Raw genomic sequence first — 18,284 nt, 5'->3', positions numbered from 1 at the left:
TTTTTCCAGTCTAATTTCCCAATGAAACAAGGCTCTTTCAGTCATCCAGTTTTGACCCCCATAACTTCCAATTCCCATTGGCATTTCGGTCAAACTGATAGTGAAATTTCTGCAAGCTTTCTGTAAATTAGTAGCTGGCTCAGAAGCCCCCTTTTTCATGTAGTTACAGCTCATTCAAGCATAAGCTGAACTCTGGTTTCCAAATGTGTTCTTAGTAAATCTGCAGTTGTATGCCACTCTATAACCAAAATATATGTAAAGGGAGGGATACATTTTTTCTATATACCTTTGTGGCCATTAACATTACAAATTGTGTTAAGTTACTTGACAGAATAACTGCAGGTAATTGATACGAGTTTATTTCCTTGGCAATTTCTGTGAATATCTATGCTCTGAGTAAGTTTGGTATTTCAGAGTAGTTTTCAAACATAGGTTTCAATGAGACATGCTTTTTAAGTGAATTGAATATAGTGAATATAGTAGAGTGCTCTTGGAGATCACAAACTGAATTCCTCTAATGAAAATATTCCAGGAATGCAAGTAATGTCCTCAAACTGTTGGTATTTAGTCCTTAAGATCAGACTAGATACAATCCACAGCACTGCTGAGCTGGAATGCTGATAATGTGAATGTCTGGTCCTCAAAACATGTAATTTTGTTTTGCAGATACGCTCTGTTCTGCTGCGGTACTTGCTAACGTAAATAGAGATTTCAAGTGCTAAGGTGTGATTTTATGTCTATTAAAGACAGAGTTCAGGCTTCATTTCCTGGTTTATTTAAGGATAACTTTCTTGTGTAAATTCTAACTAGAACCTTTGAGAAGGAGGAGGAAATCCATGACCACTCAAGCCTTCAATATTGTAAATAATTAAATTTGCTAAAGTGTTAACATTTGCATTTAATTTGGAACTGCACTACAGGAGGAATAAAGGTTTGCTTTCAGCACTGAAAATGGAGCTACTTTGGCTACCAAACCTTGAATGAGAGTATTGACAATAGCCTCAACAACATGTGCTTTGGAAAGGAGGCCTTCCCAGTAGTTTGGCTAATTTATAAAAAGCATTGAGGCATTAAAGAAAGTTCATTACCCAAACCATTTTGCGCTGTGGACCAGAACCAGCAGATGAAATAGCTTGCTCCAGTAATAGATTATAGCTGCCTAGAGGACCTGAAAACTTTAGAGATGCTAAAAAGAGAAATGCTGTTGTTAATGGTGGGATATAAGCAGTGAAGAGAACTTCCAGGATTCTGCATCCATCCTTTAGTACGATGTTATCCAGCACATCAGCTCAGAAACCTTTGTTACTTGCTAGGACTTTTTCATATTATTTTTTGAACTGTGTGTGGTTTTTCTGTGTGTCTGCCCTGCCTAGCGGTACTCTAGAGAGAAACTACATAGTGCTATTACTGATTCACTTTCCTTCCCTCCTCTCCTCCCTTTAGCTTTTTAAGGGCTACAGCTGAAACAGAACTATTCCTCAGAGTATGCGAGTACAAGTTGTTCTACAGCTGTCTAGGGATGGCGAAAGAGAGGAGGCTGTTTTTCACCTACTCAAAATAGTTTATAAGTTGTGCCCAATGATAAAGTACAGTTCATATGTTTTCAAGGAAAGCTGTAGTTTATTAGATCTTGCAGATAACTGGAAAGCTGATGGCCTTCCAGCAGCGTAGTGGTTATAATATAATAGGTGACAGGTTATAATGTGGCCATGTGCAGAGAGGTTTTATGTGAAGACTCGTATTACTGCCATTTGCTTATGGGTAGCTGGATCAGAACTGTGTAGGTGTCAAAACTTTTGTATGATGCTTCCTGCAAGAGTTGCTCAGTGGCTCCCTTCTGTTAAGGTAGCTGGTCCTGTGCTTTCAGAGGAAAAAAAATTACTTTCAAGCCCTACTAGTGCTTTAAATTTGACTTGTGTGACTGTAGGTTTCTGACTGGGCTCTATTGGACACTGGAACAGGCTGCCCAAAGAAGTGGTAAATGCTCCATCCCTGGCAGTGTTCAAGGCCAGGTTGGACAAAGCCTTGGGCAACATGGTATAGGGTGAGGCATTCTTGCCCATGGCAGGGGGCTTAGAACTAGATGATCTTAAGGTCCTTTCCAGCCCTAACCATTCTATGATTCTATGTATAGAGCTGTATGCATGTCCCTTTAAACATTTTGACAGTGGGAAGGCTATGTTTGTGATAAGTGATTATTACAGTTTAACAACAAAGTGAGCTGTGTAGCTTTGGTGCTGTTGTTGACACAGTAACGCTATAGTCACTCATCAGTCAGGATGGGATAGACAGACTTTTTTCATACTATGTAAAGCTGGTTTCTGTGTGACAAATTGTTGCTGCTTACAAAGAGAAATAATAAACCTTAACAACTTTCATTTTGATGAAAGTGCTCCTCTAATCTTTGGTGGTATCAGCTGTTGATAAATACTAATGTTGATCAACAGGATATATACAGGTGATGCCAGAAATAGGCTAGAATATTTTGCTGCTCTACTAACTTTACCATTAGATATGAGGTAAATTGCAATTTCATCCTTTTCAGTAAGGTGAAATGAAGAAACTAGAGCAATAGAATAATCAGTAGCACTATTGGTTCCAAACAGGTGACTGTGTTGGAATTTTAATTCCATTAAATCTTGTGCTTTGGAGATGCAGCTTGTATTTTCAGCCATTTGTCTATCCACATAACCTGGAATGTGTTCAAAATGCTTGCCAAGAACAAATCCGTTGGAAGAAATGTTATACTTTGACCCAGGTTCAAGACATTCTAAAGCAATAAGAAATAAATATTTCTGAAGATTATTCAATGTTCAGTTTGTTTTGTTGTTTTGTTTTTTCCTTCCCTATGATCTGATATACACTTACTTAATAGCATGCACTATTATACTATTTTTCTATGTATTTATTTCTACTTTTCCTCTATTTTATGTTGACTCCTCTATATTTTCTATTGGCATTTGTCCTTTATAGAAAGTTTGGACATAGAATCCTGTAGCATCAGTTTGTTTAAATCCAGTGTAATGAGAATTTCTCTTCGACTATCCACTGTCCCCAGCAAATTATAAGAAATTGAAGAAAGTTAATTTTCTTATACAGATGTGTTTATATTTTTGTCTTCTAATTTTGAAAACATTTTCGGTAAGATGTAGTGAGTATTTTAAGCATGAATACGTTTGGATCTTTCCTTAAGTCTTGTACTTTATTTTCAGCTGTCTGTCTGAGGTCCAACATAATTGCCAAGGACTGTTCAGTGTGTTGACCACCAAACTGACAAGGGGTGATAGTTGGGCGTCCTCATCGATGAGGGCTTTCTTGCTGAATACAAAGAACTTTTTGACTCCTTTGTGAGTTGGACAGAGCTGCTCTTGAAAGTTGTTTTTTCTTTTGGACAGACTGCAAGATGTGATGTAACAGGCTGATTTGTGGCTAATAGCAGTTGATGAGACTGGATCCTGGAGTATCTGCTTGATGCAAAAAATGAGCTAATGGATCTAATTTCTACATAATAAACTTATTTGTTCTTGGAGTGCTAAGTAATTTGGTTGCTTTGATTATAAGCTGAAGTTAATTTTATTATTCATTAAAAATAAAGTTTTCTGAAAAAGTTCGTAGTGATGCTTGTAACTCCCGCTACCAGTTATGCTGTGTCCTAAAGAGGCAGGAGAGAATTACCAGAAACCAAATTGCACACATGGGACTGCTCTGTAAGAACCAAGGACATTTTGTTGATAACTTTGGAGAACTTCCAGGTGATCTGAAAAGTGTGAGACCATGCTTCTCAGCAGGTGCCATATTTATGCCTTTCAGAGGACAAATGCCAAATGTAAACACAAGAATGATATAAGAGGATGTCATATAGCCTTTGACTGAAGATTGTTGGGAAGAGGGGAAGCGAAAAAGGTATGTACTTGTATCCACACTGGAAATATGATAAAACTTGTTGGCCATGAGACCTATTTTTAAAACTTCATTAAAATTAATGAGGTAACTTAAGGTTGGTTTGTTCACTTATGGTAGACTTTTGAAGGCATGAGAACATGACTCATGCGTACTTTTTTCACTGTTTTTAGCGATGTTGTAGATGATGACTATTCCTCTCCGTCTCTATAAAAGACTTTCTTGCAAAATAAAATAAAATTTAATAAAAACGCAAACCAAAACAAACCAAGAAAACCAACAAAAAAACAACAACAAAACAAAACAAAGACCTCAAACCTATTTCCTAATCTCTTGATCAGCATGCTGACATCCTGAAATGTTCTTTTTTGGTGGGAAAACGCTATTTTGGGCATCTCGTTTAAATGCAGTAACAAGACAAATGTCATTAATATACCCTATACCTTGGCTATTGTCATAGTTTAAGCCCAGCCGGTAACTCAAAACCACACAGCCGCTTGCTCACTCCCCCTCTCCTCCCTTCTTCCCCACCACCTCCCAGAGGGATGGGGAGGAGAATTGAAAGAATGTAAATCCCCCGGGTTGAGATAAGAACAGTCCAGTAACTAAGGTATAACACAAAACCACTACTGCTACCACCACTAATCATAATGATAAGGGAAATAACAAGGGGAGAGAATATAAAACTAAAAGGGGAAAATGAAAAGAAAACAATAAACACAAGTGATGCACAATACAATTGCTCACCATCCGCCGACCGATACCCAGCCTGACCCAAGCAGCAGTCTGGGCCTTTCGGGTAACTCCCTCCAGTTTATATACTGGGCATGACGTGCTGTGGTATGGAATACCCCTGTGGCTAGTTTGGGAAAGGTGTCCTGTCTCTGCTTCCTCCCGGCTTCCCCTCCTCCCTGGCAAAACATGAGACTGAGAAAGTCCTTGATCGGGGTAAGCATTTCTTAGCAACAACTAAAAACATTGGTGTTATCAGCATGGTTCCCAGGCTGAGGTTGAAAACACAGCACTGCAGCAGCTACTAAGAAGGAGAAAAAATGACTGCTATAGCTGAACCCAGGACACCTATAAATGACTGTAAAAATGTAAATTTCTTTTATTTGTTCAAGGTCAAGAATATTTCTGGTATTCTGAGGTTCATGGATGTCCTATTCCTGCTCCTAAAATTTGTTGGTTTTTTGTTTGTTTTGGGGTTTTTTTGGGGGGTGTGGGGTGTGGTGTTTTTTCCCTTTTTTTTTTTTTTTTTTTTTAAATCTCTAAGCACTTCATTAAAAGAAGATCAGATTAGTTTGTGATTATGGTCTTAAATGTATTGCCTGGAGTGTTTTTAATCGATTAACAGTATCTGAACCATAAGGATTTCAATCCATAAGGATTTTTCCTGTAATATTTTTTCCTTTGTCTTCTGTGTAAACCTTCCTCCCTTTTTTGCTGAAATACCAGGGTAAGCAAACAACATGATAGGAAGAACATGTGGTGGTTTCGTTTGTGTAAGACTAAACTACAGAAAATGACGTGCTAGGTAGAAAACTGGAAAGATCTTGGAGTACTCTTTGAAACCGCAGACCTACATGGGGAAATTAAGGTGGGGTTGCCACCCAAACTGTGATAGGTGGAGAGTTTATTTTTGAAAATGAAGGCAAGCTGATTACTCGAGATGAAAATTTACTTTGTTTCATGGCACCTTATCAAGGCTGCTTTTTTCTCCTTCAACTTTCATCCCACCGCCTCCTGCCAATTTCTACTACATGCACACTTACAAAAGCACACGTCATCTTCTCTCCAGCCTAAAAAAAAACAACCCCAAACCAGAGTATTTATACTCTTGCTCTCCCTCAGTCCATCTGTCCTGCTTCTACTGTTGTGACCCAGTGTTGTTCTGCTTTTCTCACTTCATGGGATTGCATCCCGAATTACCACTTCAGGCACAGTACGTGGTGCCATTTTAACTGTAGATGGGTGGTGAGAGAGAAGACGTAGTGACATCTGTCAGCTAGGAGAAAAGAATGGGTTGGCAGAAGCGTTGCTGAAAATAAAATCTAGCAGTAGAAGAAAAAGCAAAACTAAGACTTTCCATGAAGCTAAGGAAATGGCTTTGTGCATTTATTTTTATATACTAAGGAACTTAAATTCTAAAATGTGCAGTTAGCAAAAGCGTGCATAAACATAAGTCTCGGATAGTCCTGTGATTTTTCAGCTACCTCTTCTTCCTGAGGTGCTGGGAATGGAGACTGCCTGTGTGAGTGCACACCATGTTGAAATGCAAGTATACTTATCAGAAATTGAGCATCTTTTTTCTTCTTTGATCTAGTTTATCCTTTCTTATCTTGTACCGACACAGCATAAGACTTAGTTCTTTGATTTCACTAGACTGTATTAAGTGGTAAGCTGCATCTTATCCCATTGTTAATGCTGTATTTTGGAAGAAGGAAAGGTATATTCAGCCTCCATAAAGGCTGAAGAAAGCCAAGATCTTGCAATAAGTAAAAGAGGGGCAGGGCAGCTTCAGTATGGATTGCACTATTTCAGGACACAGATTGGCCAGCTGGGGTGGGACATCTGCTGAGATATTCCTGCAGGAATAAAGAACTGCAGTACCAGGAAATGCATTAATTTGCATTCGGTTGGGATATAGTGCACATCTGTTTAGGCAGCGCAGCTGCAGGAGGAGACAGTGAACATCAGCCTGGAATTCTAGGTTTTGTGTATGTTGAAGCATGTCTTGTTTAAACTGTTAAAACCTAGCAGTCCCAGTTTCAACTCATTGCTCCTAGTAAGGAGGTTTTAGAGGATTGCCTATCCCTTTTAAGATGCATTACGTCAGCTTCTGCATGAAGCATGACTCCTAGCATCCCTTAGCAGAGAAGTGCTAGGATATGGCTGGTGTTTTTACTCACCACTGTTTTCTGGCTGTAGCCCAGATGTGTTGGCAGCCCACCGGATTGGGCCTTGAATTATCGTTAGCTTTTAGGTTAACACACCCTTCATAAAAACAGTGGAAATTTATGTCTTGATGTCCTTAATTGGTCTGTAACGAGTTGTTCTGCAGAATCAAACAGTTGCAAACAGCAGTATAGTGTGCTCTCTTCACAGAAGAATTTAGGAAATAGATCAGTATTTACATTAGGATCCTGGTGTGGAGGTTTTTAAGAGCACCTCTTTGGGCTGATTGTGGTACAGTAATTATGCAGCTTCAAGCATGGTGGCACAGTGCTGCAACTGAATATGTGTCATTTGTGTATGGATATATATGTAAGAAGAGAATGAGAGATTCCTGTGACTGAAGGTCCAGAAGGCTGCTAATACAGTTGTTTAAACCAGCTTTAAATTTTATAACAAAACCTCACTAGATTGATACTCATTAGCAATACACATTGCTAATGGCTAGTTCTTACTCATTCCTAATCATTACCACTGCATATTCAAAGTAATTAGTCTGTAACAATCTCATTGTCAATTAATTGTGAGCACACAGTACCATAGAGCTGGTGCCATGTATTTAGCACGTATAACTATGGTCCTTGACAGTGAGATGTTCCAGGCTGTCACAGGTGCCTTTTCTTGTTGCTTAGCAGTTTTATTCCTCCTTTTCAGCTTTTGCTGCTATTGAAAGAAAAGCAGGGCTTTTTCCAAATCTCAAGGTTGCACTTCAACAGTGACTAATAATTGACCCTCACTGAGTTCCTTATGGTTCTGAGGCCTCTGCTTTCAACCTTTGTGCCCACATTTTCAAGGCCTGTGTTGTTATCTCGTATCTAAGCTGTATACCGTAACAAGAGGCACCTGGTACCCAGCTCTAGCTCTAGTTCACTTAACAAGTTCTTCTAATAATTTCACAAGCGTAAAAGGGCAGAATTTGGGCCTTGCATGTTTTTCATAGGAACACAGCATAAGACCTGAGGCCTGTTCCTAGCAGTGGCAATACTATTTTTACTGAGCTGCTTGGTACAAAACTGCATATACATTGTTTACTAGTCGTGTTCTATAAGTTTACTAATGTTTGAGTTCATAACAAGTTAATAATTAAATACTACTTAATCTCCAGTTACTTTTATGGGTGGAACATCTGCTTTGGCTATGGACAGTTAAGGTTGTATGACTCTAGAGGTAGTGATGAACAACACTGCGTTCAACTGATGAACAGCTGAATCCTGACTATCCTGAGGACAGTGCTGTTCCAAGTTTACCCTGAATAAATATTACTTCTTATATAGGTACAGATTGGACAGCAAGCATCAAGCTTTGTATGTGTCCATATGTACAAAGAAACATTGTTTAATCTCTTGAAGATGATGAATTCTCCTTTTTAATTGTGAAGACAAATACATGGATATGTGTTATCAAAATCTGTTCACATGAAGATTGTTTGTACTCTATTTTAAACAGTTTAAAAAAAAAAAAAAAAAGATGGTAAAGGCTTAAAATACTGAGAACTGTGTGGTTTGCATCCTGAAGTACAGATCACTTTAGCGTTGGAGTCCTTTCCTGATAGGACTCTAAATAGCATGAGGGGTTTTTTGTTTGATGACATAGGCCTGGTAATGTTATCCTCTGTAACCAGGGAATTGACCAGACGTTGAACAGGATTTTATTAAATGCAGAACGGGGAAAAATGTGGTTTTAATGAAGCTGTTTAATGGTCTTAGTACTTTTGGTATTTCAAAATTCTTACATCTGTTTAAATGGGTACAAAGTTAGAACTTTTCCAAAAAAATGTGCTAATCATTTTTGTTAAGGGTGGAGGTAGTTCTGTTTTAAATTGTGGTATGTTTTTTGCAAAGGGTGAAATTGGTCTGTTTGAAACATAACAAAACACAACAAAACACCAGTGCATTGGTTTAACTGTGGTGAGATTTTGGTGGTTAGAGTTGAGTTTAAGGAAGAATATAACAAAGGTGTTCTTTAATAAAGTTTTTCTTGCCTTGTATATCTTTTCACTTTCACCCTGTTTTTCACACTTGGCATTTAGTTTTGATACATTAGCTACTCTCAGTAAATCAGGAGGAATTATCTTCTTAACGGTTTTACAACCTCACAAGTATGACATACCCAGTTTACAGAGGAGCGCTGGAATTATTTCAAGAGTTGTCTTAGAGTGAGACAACCTCTTTCCAGATCTTAAAAAAAACCCCAAAACCCCAACCAAACAAAAAAGCCTGACATTCCTTAGAGGCATGTACAAATACGTGTTTCCATATCCTCTTGAGATATGACTCCCATTGTGTATTTTGAAGACTAGACCAGGAAAAGGCCTTAATAGTTAACAGGATCAGCTCCTTTGCAAACATTTTTGAGGGAAGGGGGAGAATAAGGAAAATATTCTACCACTTTACATTTTGGAATGGCTTACTTGGTAGTCATAACTGTCATATACTATCAGTATAACTATTGATAACTAGTCAGTAGGCACTATGAAAGTCCATGAGCGATTACAGAAGAAAAAGTGTATGTTTATTGCTTCAACTGTTCCTCAGTGCAGTTATCAATTCCCTGTTAAAACAGAAATACAGAGGTATTTCTGTGCTGCTGTCGTTATGCATTCCACATAACTCCTTAATGTCTTCTGACCATTGTCCACTTAAATACCGCATAATGAGTCATTATAGGTATATGGTAATCATTAACTGGGAATAGTTGTATTGCAGTCCATGACATCTGCAAATTTAGGATTAAACATATACTGAAGTCAGTGTGGGTGTGTGTCCAGCCACAGGGGTGGTGGTAAGCACAGTGATTCTTCTCCTGCACACTTTACAAACCTCTGTGGCCACCAGCAGTGCTGTAAAGATAATCAGTTAAGTATATGTTATTAGGCATTCGTCAAGTTGATAGCCACTGGAATTGCTTAAGTGGCACTAAAAATAGGGCTGGTTTGTGGGGTTTGGGGTTTTATTTTTATTGCTTTTAGCACTTGAAATAATGGGGACCATTCTTCCACCTGTCAATGAATTTTAATCCTTTCTAATGGCAAAACTTTAATATTTGCTGTCTACCCTGCTACAGCTTTTGAGGGGATTGAAGGCTTTCTTTTTCTGTTGATAAACAGAATGGCAAAATCAACAGTTGTATTTAAGGAGATTATTCTCATAGGTTAGACATACGCTGGTTTTGTCATCTTCTTTGTTTCTGTTCTAGAAATTTAAAAAGAAAATTGTGAAATACTTGCATTTTTTTATTGCTGTTTTTAATGTTTATTGTGTTCCTAAACAACTAGTCATAAAAAATTGTTAGCACTTGTCTGTTGAAACATGGTGGCTATAGGTTTACTTTCTTATTCAGTGTTTTCTGCTTCACAAACAATTGATAATTGAGGAAGAAATATTGACTGTTATTACTGCAAATCTTATTGCTATAGAGGACGCTGTCAATTCTTACTTGAAATTAAAGTCACTGAAGGATTTTATACAGAAAATTTCCAATTTCTTTTTATGATGTTGTTTTAAACTATGATTTTTTTCTATATTTTATCAGACCAGATATTGCAAAGAATAGTAAAACACCCAGGTTTTAATGAAATAACAATACTCTACTTTTTAGTCAGTCCAGGAGTGTCCCAAGGCTATAGTTACATAAACTGAGAGAAGTAAAACTTCCCTCTGCCATTCCTTAGAAAATTAACTTTTATGGAGAGCAGCATTAAACAGAGTCCTTCATTTTCTCTATTGATACTAATTATTTTCTTTATTGAGACATTTTAAGTGTGGAAAAGGTCAACTTGAGGGCTTTGTAATCTTTTTCATGGTACTTGCAATTCATTTTTCTGCACCATTCCTCCTTAAGCAAACAATGGCTACAAATTGTTCTTTTAGCAACGTACATGCGTGGTACAGTTGCTGCCTTGTCTGATGTTAGTGTACTATGTAATGCACGTTCACTTCTACAATCGATAATAGTCAATAATGCTAAACTCACACAGAAGGCGTGTTGGAAGATAAGTGGTCCAAAGGTATTTCTGTCCCTCTGCAGAACTGCTGATTCAACTGAAAGCAGAAAATCTAAAGGGAATTTTAATAAACAGGGAGCACTGCTAGCAGGCATCTGTGTAATTATCCTATTAAAAAACAGAGTAACATCTGCATTATCTGTACTAGAGCAGAATGGAAGGGAACATTATGTTCTCTAATCCTTTCTGGGACCATTATGAAGTTAAAAGGATAACATTTTACCAAATCATGTGTTTTAACATGATAGGTTACGCTTAATTACCTTTTAATTACCTTTCTTCTTGCTGGGCTTTATGCTAAGGACCCTGCCTGCAGCCCTCATCACACAGAGCTTTTCTTACCTTTGGATTCTTTATGCCAGGTTTTATCTTTGAGTCTACAATGAAAAGATGGTCCTATGGTGTCTTGAAGGCCATTATCACAATTCTTTTTCCCTAGTGTGTCAAAAGCTCCGAGAACATTATTTTTATATACAAAAGACATGTTGTAGCATTTAGATGTATGTGTTTTGAATTTGATTGTAAACGGCAAACTCATAGGACTATGTTTTATGAATAAAGAGTAACTGTGCATGGCAGAGGCCACACAGGGGAAAGAGGAGATTATTTCAGCCTTCTGACTGCTTGCACTGTAAGCCAGGAGAGTGTATTGGCTTAAATAATGTACGTTTCTTTTTTCTTCTTTACCCCTGAGGGAGTCTGAGTTCCTGATCACCTATCTAACCATATGCCATAGCTCTTGCCAGGAACTCTGAGCAGTGTCACTGCCAGCTAAAATTACTTGTTTTCTGAGAACTGAATTATGCTGAGAATTGTCTTAAATTGCCGCACTGGCAACATCACAGAGTTTTGTGTTCACATAAAAAAAAAATATGTAAAAGCAGCCTTACCTTGAAATTCAGCTTAGAAACCACTTCAAGCATTGAATTTTATCCAGATACTGAGAGGTGTTCTACACCTGCTCAGGCGCATTGCTCCCTCTTCTCATTGTCTTTCCAGTGTTTTTCTCAGCTTCTTTGTGCTCTGGCTAGTACAGTAGCCAGAGATGGAGACAAATTAAACGTTTAAAAAGAAAGCATATTGTCTGCTTCTGTTCTGTTCCAGTGAGGGTGAAGTTCTACTACAGCTAGTAAAACCACCTAATATATTGTGGTAACAATGCTGCTTTTCTTTCCTCTTACAACAGGATGGAACTGAAATACGGATATACGTTGACTAAGGAGTTGGAATAAGACTGTGTTCCGCTCTGTGATATCTATATACCTGGACCATGAACTTGCTGTTTGGCTTCATGCTTTAGGAACTTTTGTAGTAACTGTGTGAAGCTGTTGCGAATCATGGCATTCTCTCCATGGAAGCTGTCTTCTCAGAAACTTGGCTTTTTTCTGGTGACTTTTGGTTTCATTTGGGGAATGATGCTTCTGCATTTTACTATTCAGCAGCAAACACAACATGAAAGCAGTTCAGTCCTGCGTGAGCAAATTTTGGATCTCAGCAAAAGATACATCAAAGCATTAGCTGAAGAAAATAAAAATGTGGTTGATGGGCCTTATGTTGGGACAGTGACAGCATACGGTAAGTGTGTGCTTTGGATTACATGGTGATCTGATTAAAGTTTTGTCTAAATTGTCCAAACATTTTATTTCAGAATGCTGCTCAATTGACAGTACTTTGCACTGTGGATTTTCTGCACAGATGGAGAAAAGAGCCTTCACTTGTAAATATGAAATGGGAAAAATTTTACGTTTCCAGTCACTTGGAAAATAAGTAGTCTGCTAATTTTTATTACATCTGTCTAGTAGCTGTATCTAGTATGCGTCAGGTTATTTGTTAGAACTTGATCTAAAATAAACCTTTTCTGCTGTTTTTGTGAAACTTGGGAGGCCTTTAAGTTTGTGTATCAGTGATCTAAGAAATTCCTTGTGGAAGAACTTGCCTTGCTGGTAAAGACCTATGTTTATTTCTTCTTTCCCCTTTCACTTCTTTGTTCAGTCAGTTTGTCAGTTTACTTAACATTTAAGGTTACTTATCTGGAATAATCTTAAATTAAGATCAAATATTATATATTTGCCTCAGGGTAGAGAACTCTCTGTGAGTTCCAGTGCCTTGTTCGGCAGGAAGCTTTAATGCTTACTCTTTTCCTCTAAAAGATTTTTTGAGTGTGTGAAGGTGCTTGCCTTTAAGCCTTAGGTTATCATCCTAAACATAGCTAACAATTATATTGCTTTGTTGCTTAAGCAAAGCTGTCCTTATTCTGTTACTTCTGATTTGTTGAACTATACTGGTGTTGTAATCTTACAGAGCAATACAAACTAAATAGCATGGTACTAGATCAATCTCCAAACAAGTAGAGGTCCCTAGAGAATTGTGTGTGTAGGCTTAAAAACAAAACCCTATCTGCCATATAGCCATCATCAGTGTCCCATTATCTTGTAAGGATGTTTGATGGGAGGGGAATTAAAGAAGAAAAAAAAAAACCCAACAAAAAACCCCAGGTTGTTGCCAGAAATTGAAGGGTAACTGCATTAATATGTGTCCTAGCTAGGTCCAAGGGTAGAGGATATACTTAAACTAAGTTCCCCCTACAGCTTGTTGCCTGTGATATTCATTTCTCGTTTCAAATCCCACTGAGGAATAAGTTGAATTGGCACCAAACAGTGGTCAAGTTCCCTAGGAGAAGTTAAAGAACATTTGAAAATGGGTAAACATTTGAAAACTTTGTAACTGTTCTGTGAAAGTAAAGCTAAGTTTTGTGTAGAAATTTCAGCTTCCATGGCTAAGAAGAATTTTGAGTTTGGACAGGTGTTTTCAAATGAGGAGTTTAGAAAGATGAAAAATATTGGTAATGTATTTAGTTAAAATATTAGAGGCAAAGATGCTATGGTGAGTGAGTAACATCATATTAAATAATGCTTTATGAAACTGAGTAAGATAATTACTTAATAAGTAAGTCAATTTGTCCTGTTTGGCATATCAAATTAGTTGTTGATAGCAAATGATCAGGTTAACTATTCGTGACTAAACACATTAATGACTAATATTAATGATAATTGGTAGAAGTTGGCTCACTAGTCTATGAAAATTAACACCCTTGCTACTTAGCCTGCTGATTGCTTTTATTCTTATTCTCTGATTGGTATTGGTGAGCACAGTCATGGTTTCTATGCTCAAGAATAAGTTTTAAGTTTGCTTGATTTGGCCGCTTTTACCCACCCAAAAGATTTTCAATTATTCCTTAATTGTAATTAAATAGCTTGTTCACTTTGTCACTTTTTCTTTCTACCATATATTCACCTGTCAGATAGTTGGATCTAACACTTTACTTTTGAAAGTTGTAGTCCAAATATATACAGAGTATTAGATTTTTGTAGCAGTAAACAGTTGTTTTACAAAAATTATTATGAATCTGTGCTTCTGCCCTCCCCTTCTCAAACTAGCCTTCAGTTGGTTGGTTTTGAGGTGTTTGGTTTTTTTGGTTTTGTTTTTTTTTCTGTTCTGGCAAGCAGTTTCTCATACCTTTTCTTCTGTACACTAAACCATTGACTTCTGGACCCCTTTTAAAGGAGTCCAGATCATTATTAGTGCTTAAGATTCCATCTTCTGATCTTTAAAGGTCAGAGGAAAACACACAGCTATAAAGAAAAAAATCTAGTTTATGGCTCCATGGAATAAACATAACTCTCTTTTTATCTGGAAAAAAGAAACATAAGCTTTCTAAAAGTAATAGCATTTTCTTATTTACTATCTTATTTGCACAAGAATTGGACTAGTCATGAAAAGAAAAGAGAGCACAAAGTAGGTGTGGCAAAAATGCAACTGGTGTAGTGGCAGAGGGGCATACATCTTCAGATGTATGGAGAGATTTTTCTATTACAGATCAGAAAGTTATTTGATTCTAAAGTTGTGGAAAGCAGAAAATGTATTAAGCATACACACATGTAATTATTTTGTGTAATTAAATGGGGAAATAATGTAAATTAATCACACTGAATTCTTTAATCTTGAGACAAGAGTAAATAAGCAAAGAAAAATACTTTATTTCATCTTCTGTGGCTTGTTGCCACTATAATTATACAGTTTAGTCTGATAGGGGTCCATTTTTCCCCTCTTGCCCACAGTTCTTTAAATTTGCCCAACTGTGTGGGTTACTTCAAAAAATCTGAACAAAAGAAAAGGGAAAGAAAAATTATTAGAGAATTCTTTCTGGGTGGCCATTTGATAGGCAAACTTCTGTTATTGTTTGTTGCTTTCCACGTGAAGGAAAGGCTGTGTCAGACCAAATAGATAGGTAGAGGCGATCGCCAATAGGAACAGGTGATTCCTGGTGGTTTGTGTATCTGTCAGAAAGGTTGAACTTAACATTCAGTCTTCTTTCTCTTTTTTTTTTTTTTTTTTTGTCAGTGCAGAACCTGGCTGTGGTGGAGGAGATGCAGGTGAAGGTTTTTGTACTGGTGCAAAGCTGTCCCTCTTGGGAAGGGGATTTTTGTTTCCAAGTGGCTGAGCACAGACTGTTCCTCTGATAGTGCTTGAATATGGATTTAGATTCAGACTCATTATAATTTAAGCAGCTTCTTATTACTTGAGCTATTACAAAGCATGCACTTTTTTGTTCCCATGTGCGTACCCATAAAGGCTCACACTTCGCTTTGAATATAGGATATGTATATATATGAGTTGCAGTGTGCTTTATAAAATATGTCTAGGGAAACTTGTATCTGAGACTGAACAAAGTAGGGAATGTTAGTGCATAGAACTGCTAATGACAAAGATTTGCACTGATGAAGTGTCTTTATATATTCCAGTCTCATTCTTGTATCTATTTTTGATTCTGACAGTGTGCATCACATTATTAAGCAATTTAACTTTTCATTTTCATTTGTAGATCTGAAGAAGACACTTGCTGTCTTGTTGGATAATATCTTGCAGCGCATTGGGAAGCTAGAGTCCAAGGTGGAAAACCTTGTGCTTAATGGAACAGGAGCAAACTCTACCAACAATACTACCACTCCTGCTCCTAGCTTAGGAGCAGTTGAAAAGCTTAATGTAGCAGGTGGGTATGGCAATTGTTTAAAGTATGTATGGACTATTTAATCTGTATATTTTTCTCTCTCCACCATAACATGATTTTTCAGTGTTAGATATTTGGAATGTCTTAGTAAACAAAATTCAAACTCAAAGTCTAGCCTATGTCAATGGCAATCTTAAGTCCAATGCTCGTTTACAAGCACAGAGGAAGACTTCGTTCTGTGGTAACTTGAACACATTGAAGAAAATAAAATTCTCTGCCAAAGGGATATAGTGTACCTTGTTCATAGTCACTTTCATACTTTAAAAGGTTGCACTTTAGAACGAAGAAACTGGGCAAACATTTTCTCTCTAAGCCTGATTGCTCAAGTTGGTATGAACTGCATTTCCACCATATGCAATTTATTGGTTATTAGCTGAAAGAAAACATTTAGTATTTTTGTTACTGATTATGATTTTTAAATGTCCTTCCCTACTCTGCTTAACAGCTCTTCCAATTTGACACAAAGAGAATGACCTACATGGTACCTTCAGCTTAAGTAAATATATGTTTTAAAATATCATTCAAAGTCATTAATTTTTTTCTTTAGTGAATGGGCTGTTTGCTACCCTTACAACTTCTCAAAACATTTGAGTCGTCCTGTAGTGGTAGGATGCATTTGCTGGCCTTTTCACCTGCGCATCTCAGTTCCTTTAGTGTTCCCAGCTGTGAATGTGGTTGGTACACTGGGTGAATCTTATTGTTTATCCTGCCTGGTCTATTGCCCTGCATTTTGCTCTGCCACCAGTCTAAATAGATACAGGCTGTCCTGACACATAGGAAGTCCTCTGGAATCACTCGAGCAGGTCCACGTCTCTCTTGTGCTGGGGGCCCCGGAGCTGGATGCAGTACTTCAGGCAGGGTCTCACGAGAGCAGAGCAGAGGGGCAGAATCACCTCCCTTGACCTGCTGGTCATGCTCCTTTTGATGCAGCCCAGCATACGGTTAGCTTTCTGGGCTGCAAGTGCACATTCCTGGGTAACATCGAGCTTCTCGTCAGTCAGCACGACCAAGTCCTTCTCCTCGGGGCTGCTCTCAATCCAGTGTCTGCCCAATCTGTTTTGGATTTTTTTCATATAAAATGAAAAAACATCCCTGTATATTTTCTTTCTGTAGCTGGACAAAAGAGAGACTTGATGCTGTTATTTCAATAGATTTGAAGATAATTGGAAGAAGGAAGCTCATGCTGTTGCTTTTACATTTATAGGCAAAAGGTCATTTTTCTTATCTGATTTGGAAACATCTCTCATCAGTTCTTAGGGTGAATTGAATTTTGTTATTCTTGGGGTTTTCTAGATTCACAATTTCTGTACTCGTGAGCAACGTTCAAGGAGCTTGGTAGGAGTTTTCAGTTTGCGTGTTTACATAGCTTTTTGCTGCTTGGGGCTTGCTCTGTGGCAAAGAACACTGTTGGTCTTATTAGAGCTTCAGCTTTTTTACTTTTGACTCTTGGTACACTAATTCAAAATGTCTGAAGTAACTGTATTAAGCAGCAACAATAGAAAACTTTAGGAAACAATTTCTTAAGGCTTGTTTACTTTGTTATTCTGGAGACTGGACAGTGTTACCTCTTTGGGTATCTCCAGGCTGGATAGTAAAATGGAGCTTGAAGCTAATCCTTGTGTTAAAGTGCTGACTGTTCATCTATTTGAGGCAGTTGGTGGAAACTCATCTGATCAGAGGCAGCCAAACGGAAAAGAAAAGCTTGTTTCTACTTCTGTCTTCATAGCAGTTTCCTGACACCAAACTGTGGAAGCCGTATGATTCCAGTAAAATCATAATATAAATATCTCCTCTGTTAGGAAGGAATTGTTCAGAAAATAAGCTAGGTGAGTAAACATTGTGATTACAGTACCAGGTGCAGTGTTGGTTTTGCCTGTAATATTTCAACAGCATCTTCTTTATTGTGCTAGAGCAATAGAGATAATCTGAAAATCGTAGAAGAAGGCATTTTGTTATCCAACAGTTTGTCATTTTACTGGACCTGAAACATGTATGTGTACAAATACACATGATACTTTCATGGTTTTCTTTATATTCAGCTGTTACACTATGAAATTGTCACAGAGAGCAAACATGTTAAGATTATTGTTCCTCTCTGTCACCTGTAAAATTTTAATGCTTACTTTAGACAAATTAATGTTAGGTGGTGTTAGTAATTTCAGTCTTTCTGTTTGGACAACTCTAGTATTTATGGAGCATCCTAACAACAATAAGTTTAATATTTTTAGTATTTTTTTATAAAGACTTCTTGAGTTTATTTTTTTGCAAATCTTTTTTTGACTTGGAGTTGCTGGTTAAAACTCTGAATTAAATTAAGCATTTTATAGCCTTATTCATCAGTGCAACAGAGCAGTGTCG

At 37.5% G+C, this 18,284-nt stretch overlaps 1 protein-coding gene across 1 annotated transcript in view; it reads left to right on the top strand.

Moving 5' to 3' along the window:
- Nucleotides 1–18,284, top strand: part of MGAT5 (alpha-1,6-mannosylglycoprotein 6-beta-N-acetylglucosaminyltransferase) — a 135,062-nt gene that overhangs the window by 39,433 nt on the left and 77,345 nt on the right. The window contains 2 exon segments of the mRNA XM_030487180.1: nucleotides 12,045–12,433; nucleotides 15,741–15,912. Of these exon segments, the coding sequence (XP_030343040.1) occupies nucleotides 12,196–12,433; nucleotides 15,741–15,912 (410 nt within the window). The 5' untranslated portion in view covers nucleotides 12,045–12,195.

Source organism: Strigops habroptila, chromosome 5 (genome assembly GCF_004027225.2).
Source record: "Strigops habroptila isolate Jane chromosome 5, bStrHab1.2.pri, whole genome shotgun sequence".
Classification (NCBI taxonomy): Eukaryota; Metazoa; Chordata; class Aves; order Psittaciformes; family Psittacidae; genus Strigops; species Strigops habroptila.
The sequence above is the reverse complement of the archived record's forward strand: the minus strand, read 5'-3'. Positions and strand labels throughout refer to the sequence as shown.